Here is a 6,188-nt window from a genome sequence, read left to right as displayed (position 1 = left end):
TAAATACGGCTACCTAATCCTGTGTCTAATATAAGGGACTTGCCGGGACATACAAGGGGATCGCACAGCTTAAGCAGCACTCACAGGCGATGAAAGAAGGGTGGCTTGAGAAGTAGCAAGCAGCAGTAATACTCCTAAATTAACGATTATTGGGCCCGTGGCCATGTACAAAATATCAAGTAAGTATAGATGATATATTATCAGCATAGGGGCGAACGATTGGTCGTAACTGTTTCTGAGAAATTTAACTTACTGTTGCTGTAGTTCTTGTCGCGATAGCCGTTATCCATATCACAGAAAAACTTAGTATTAGACTTGAAAGATGTATTTTTCTAGTTTATAATTTTAGGATTTCCGTCTCGCCAGGCCGTGAAGTAAGTTGTTTATATTTTCAACAAAACCAGGAGGTGCTCCTCTAATGATTCTATGTGTGATTGATCAGTTAAAGATGTGTCAACATAAGTAAGATTATGAACGCCGTAAAGCGTAGATGTCAACCTAGACTAAAGGTTATTTTTTAATAATGATAAGAACGAGTGGATTCTGAATCAAGGGTAACGCCAGAAGGATCATGGTTGTTTCTGCCTATGTTAAAGCATGGCAAGCTAACCGTGGAAACCAAGTCATGCATTTTTATGTTTCTTCTGTTCGATTATACCTGTTGCACACCTGCTTATTCTATGCCCAAATCAGATATGTCGTCTAAGTCATGGTTTTGTCTAAAGTTTTGCTACGCCCGCACGAATAAGTTCGGCACCTGTTTTTCTAAAAAGCTACACACCCTTCGCGAAGTTGCTCTACCAATTTTTGTATAGTTACGTCGCTTCGAATAGAATTCGAATGATTTATTCGAAATATACCTGACTCAAAATTTGAACGCATATGGAGCGTAACGCAAATATACAAGCAACGGCAGGTATTTTATTATCAATTGCCCACTACGTATCAGAAAATTGAAGAATAGAGATTAACCCAAAGATTTGTTCCTAAAATGCAGCTTTGTATTTCTAAAATATTATTTTTATAAAGCTAATAAGAGTTTGTTTAATTTTGATATTTTTTTAAATACTAGTTTCAGCATTTTTATTATCTTTATTAATTTCCTAGAACTCGAACTTGACTCATTGTCGCTTGAAGAGCTGCAGGACGTAAGGCATCTTTTCCTTTGTGATAAGTGCTCTATTTTCTTAACACTTATAGCCTGTTTTTGCGATGGCCGTATCTTCTAAAATAGCTGGCCAATAAAGCTGAGATAACTCAAGTCGCCGGTCTCATCATTCGGCACCTGATCAAAGTCTCACACGATATTCTTGCCACAAATGGTTTCAAATCAGCGTGTGAAACGAGTTTAAGATAAAACTACAATTTCCTGCTGCAATTCAGGTCATCTTGCTTTGGGTGTTAACAATATCCTAGCTTCCTCCGCAATGACGCGGGCCCACAGACGCGCGCTCAGACTACACAGTATTCACGAACATGTACACAGACATACAAGTATACACGTCAAACATAATAAGCACCTTAAGCAGGCAGGTCACCTCACAGTTTATTGAAAGGCCGAAATTTTTTCCCGTTCTTATCATTATCCATATTATCATCGTCAGGAGCCGCTGCTGCTCGGTAACCACAGAACAGCATCGCATCACGTCTCTTCCATACGTACCACAACGAGTAAGTAGTACGTTGAGCTGGTCACCTTTGCCGCGACCATCTAGCTATAGCAAACGATTGTCCGTCCCAAGAAAATCCGTCGTTGATAACAGCATCGGCGGCGACTACGAAAATCACGGCAATATCGTCGAAGAACCATGGTGCCGATGCCCGCTAATACGATCCCGACCACTCCAGGAGCAGCGGCAGTCAATAACAATCTGTGTCGACGGCGTCTGCCAACAGTTCGCTCCGAGATCGGTTCGTCGATCGCCAAACCCCTTCACTTCCTTTCGTTCGTTCAGCGGCCAGCAAACGCGACGTCAGCGGGCCGAAAAATTGTCCAACATCTCTGGAAAACATTGGAAAGACTCTAAGTACCCACACAAAAAGAAATCCAGAAAGATTTAAGAAATCTATTATGGTGAACCAGTGGCTACCAACACAGGAACAACAATCGCAGCCGCTCCTTTCGCCATGGCTTGTCGATACATTTATTTGACGGCGCTGGCGACACACAACGGCGTAGCTGTATCATCTCTGCAACGGCAGCAAAAATCACTTATACACGGCCGAAAACAGCTGGCTGGCACGAGTCCTCACTGAGATTTTATCTTTCTTCGCATTTTCTTCTTGTTTCCGATAATCGAAACCTGAATTCTTCTTTTTCTGTTCGGACCGCGGGCAACCGACTTGGGCATGCCCCTCCATCGGCTTTCACCTGAATCCGGAAATCTGAACGGGGCATGCCCACTGACGAATTCCGAGGTACGTCCAGACGAGACGCTGTTGTTGCATTGCAGCTGTTCCGGCTATGCAAGTCAGCATTATTGTTAGCGTGTGTGTAACGAGATGTCGGTCAAACACCATCGTTGTGAAAGCTGATTGTCTGGTTGATTTCAAAAGAACGAAGGCCCACAAGAAGAGTGATCAGTATGTCGTGAAATTTCAACTCATCTTCCCCGTCTGCTTACTATGCGACTGCTCAGGTTGTCCCAATAATCTGAATGATAACCAAAAACGAACAGATCGACGTGGTAAAACGGAGGCAAGAAGAAGGCCGGGAGACGTGCCGAGAAAGATTGAAAATCAGTTAAACGCACACCGTGAACGCGACTTGTCGGCCCTGGTCACGCCGACAGTTATTCGTTTAGTTCCAACAATTGTGTTATACTACACATTCAACATTCTGCTTTGTGTAACTCTTACATGGTGGTCTTGCAAATGGAACGTTCTTGCCTCCACCGGTGATTTCCTTAACGGAAGCTGTCGGAGAAGCAATGTGAGGAAGTCAACTAACAGATAGTTGGCCATTCTGCAGCTGGCGCTTGATCATCTTACTTGTTCTATCCCTTGCTTCGGCTATTTTGAGTAAAATCGCAGAAACCGATTACTACTTACCACTGTTGCTAACAAATACATGGCTATAGGAATGATGCTTAAAAACATACCATTAGCCTGCTGCTATATAGTGATCGACTCAGTAGCTTTATGTATAAACTGGTCTTTATTTGTTATCAGCATATATAGATAGGCTGGTACACACATACGCGCGAACATATCGTGGCGTTTCGGAAACAATTACCACTAACTTCAGTCGACTGGTCTAAACCTGTATAGTCTCTAATTTTCTTTATCGCACTCGCTCGTTCCCTTCCTATGGACTCGTCTTTTTGCCGTCGTCATTGTGTCGCTCGGTAGTCGAAGCAGTCGGGCCGCAACGCTCAGCATCGTCATGGAGACGGCCACAGATCGACTACAATGAACACGGCAGTAACGACAAGATGGTAGGAGGGACGCAAAAATCGTGACATAACATCGCCTTTCTTAAGTGATGGTCATTTGCTGCCTTTCGCACGCTTAACACGATTCGGTCACAGTTCCTCCCGCTAATCCACCTTCTCCCGCCTGGTAAGATGAGTAGTTAGCAATAGTGGCCCATGTTCGTGTCCTGCGTACAGGAGACTATAATAGAATCTGAGCTTGCATAGACCATTTACGAGGATAAATTACTGTAGCAATGAACGATACGTGCTTATTTATTGAGTGGTCCAGTATGTGCTGATTGCCATTCGGCATCAACCCGTCTGCGCGACGCTGATAGGTACGCCAGATGATTGTCTGTCGGGGCATGTTGATCGTTGTCGCTCCGTCTTTTTCTCTCTCTCTGGATGTGCTGGGTGAAACACGGGCGCACTACGTCGAACATCAAGGAGGAACTGGTGTCAGCTTGGCGTCCATCTGCAAACAAGGAAAACCAACCATCAATCAGGCGATGTGAAGCTAAACGGATGATGGCTGAAGCTATAAATCAGCAATAGGCTAAAGTTCAGTATGCCATAATATTGCGGCCGGGTGACAACAATCACTTACCAGTTCTTTCTCTTCCAGGCGCATGACACAGTTGGCTACTAGTTCTACATTGACTAGACAACAATGGACGGAGAAAGATCCTCGCCATTAACAGTAGGTCTGCCTTATATACAGATACAGGTGACGCTCAGGAGAGCGCTTGATTGAGCGCCTCACCATATAATGACTTTCAACGACCAGTCATATACGCGTAAAATTAGCGTACTACTGCGGTTGATGTCTGGTTGAGTTTGGTGTGGTGTTGCAGTGTATTAGGTAAAAAAGCTAAGTGTTACTACGCATAAAATCATTTAGGGCAAATGAGAGGCAATAGTTGGATCCGAACAGTGAGAGAACTACCTACCTACGACATTTATAAACATCATAATGGTAGGGTTTTTGGTTATGGGCTGTTGTACCCAAATTCGTCAAGTACCGCTAATTTGAAGTTTGTAGAAAGTCAGAGTACAAGCGCACAAATTCATAGCTTACAAAATTAGAACGGGTTCATGTAGGTACTTCCCGTGTCGACATATCTTCGCATTTTTTTCCATTAACTTTACTGACAAAAGATCAGTTGTGTATATATGTTCGTTCTTCTTTTTACCTAATGTCATGACTGATATCAAGCAATAGGCGAACCTGTTTCACCGATAGTTTGCATGCATCTGGCTCAAAATCATTGTATTAATGTTATAGCTTTTAGTTGGCTTATTCCACACGATAGCTTCGTTATCGATCTATCACCGCTTTCAGCGTATCGTTGAGGTAAACCAGTGAGCTTTAATGCAATATCTTCCCATGCTGCGTACGCCGGTACCACTGAATCTTCAAGCGAGAAATTCTGCCTTCGTGTCGCCGATTACTTGTAACAGTCTGACCGTCGACGATTGGCGGATCCTTCGCAATTAACAGCAAAACCAGCTTCCCTCAAGAATCGCTCGGTTGTCATCGACATAACTGACGGTTAGCGCTTTACGCAACAACAAACATGGGGGCTGTCCTATAACGTATCCGTTTACCCAAGCACGACATCTGACGGAGAAAAAGAAGATATTTGCATTAATAGTAGTAATCGACATGGTGGAGTGGCGTTGGCAATTACTATTGCGTTTTGTAATGGAAATCGCCATTTCATGCGAGCGAACCGTATGCCATTAATTCTGCAAATAGAACTACCGCAAGAACCTATCAACGAATAGTAATGTATTGAAAAGTCAGTGAAAAATTGTGGAGAAAAAAGAGGAAACGACAAGCAACATGACGCAGTGCACGATCGCGGAATCATTCATTTACGTTTATTCCATATTGAATCGTCGAGGTATAGAAGTTGGGTAGCGCGTGCGTACACGACATAAATAAATGGCAACGATTTGAACTTGACTATACGATGATCTACAAGTTCATCGAGCACAGCTAATCAAGACGGTCATATCAAATAGCTGGTCGGGCTTTTTGGGCCTGTTGCGTCATAATGAACTCGCTCTACTAGAACGGCAAGTTTGGCTCTCTTTCTTTAGTTTCTACATGTTTATATGCGGGTGTTAGAAGGTTCGGTGTCTACGAATGGTAACCACTACCTGGATCAGCCTTAAACGTATGGCGATAGAAGAAATTCTTAGTGTAAATTCTATGTTTGATGTCTGAATGTTCATGGAGATGTCCGTTTAATTCGGAGTCCATACGTATGGCACAGGTACATTGGAGCTCATACACGTTTCTCTGTGGTAGCTTAATGGGTGAAGCATTTGTCTGCTAATCTTAGGAACGCATTAGGAACACAGCCGTGGACAGACTTCGTTCCATGATGGTTGCGAGCTAGCCGGTCGTCTGTTTAATAGAATGCCTGCCTAGCGGCGATACCAGAAATGAAACTCGAAACACGGGGGAAATCATATCGGCTGCTTGAGTTCACTGTCTCTATTAACATTTTCTTTAGTTAGGGCCGTTTTTAATTTCGCATGGACATCGTGAAGTACAATGGTTATTAAATGGAGCCATTGACTGAATCGAGAGTAAGTTACACCGCCGAAAAACTTCACGGGCTACAGATATGGCTTGTTGAAGATCGTACACACTCTTACTTAGGTCGATTGTTACGAACTAGGAAAACTCTAGCAGGAGCTCAGCAAAAAGTGCTATTAGCAACAACGTATTTAACGTAAGCGAGCGAATATTTCCCTCTT

General features: G+C 43.3%; 1 protein-coding gene across 11 annotated transcripts in view; it reads right to left on the bottom strand.

The window, feature by feature from the left end:
* Nucleotides 1-1,510: 1,510 nt before the first annotated feature.
* LOC111251210 (cytosolic carboxypeptidase 1-like) overlaps nt 1,511-6,188 on the bottom strand; it is a 50,264-nt gene continuing 45,586 nt past the window's right edge. For 9 of the 11 annotated variants that reach the window (XM_086989681.1, XM_086989680.1, XM_086989679.1 and 6 more), the window contains one exon: nt 1,511-5,037. In XM_086989681.1, coding sequence (XP_086845807.1) covers nt 4,978-5,037 — 60 coding nt within the window. In that variant the 3' untranslated portion in view covers nt 1,511-4,977. The remainder of the gene's footprint in view (nt 5,038-6,188) is intronic. The other 2 variants (XR_015328013.1, XR_015328014.1) reach the window with 2 other exon arrangements.

This window comes from Varroa destructor, unplaced genomic scaffold (assembly GCF_002443255.2).
Source record: "Varroa destructor unplaced genomic scaffold, Vdes_3.0 BEIS01000005.1, whole genome shotgun sequence".
Taxonomy (NCBI): domain Eukaryota; kingdom Metazoa; phylum Arthropoda; class Arachnida; order Mesostigmata; family Varroidae; genus Varroa; species Varroa destructor.
Note: the sequence above shows the minus strand (reverse complement) of the source record. Positions and strands in the feature narration are given on the sequence as shown.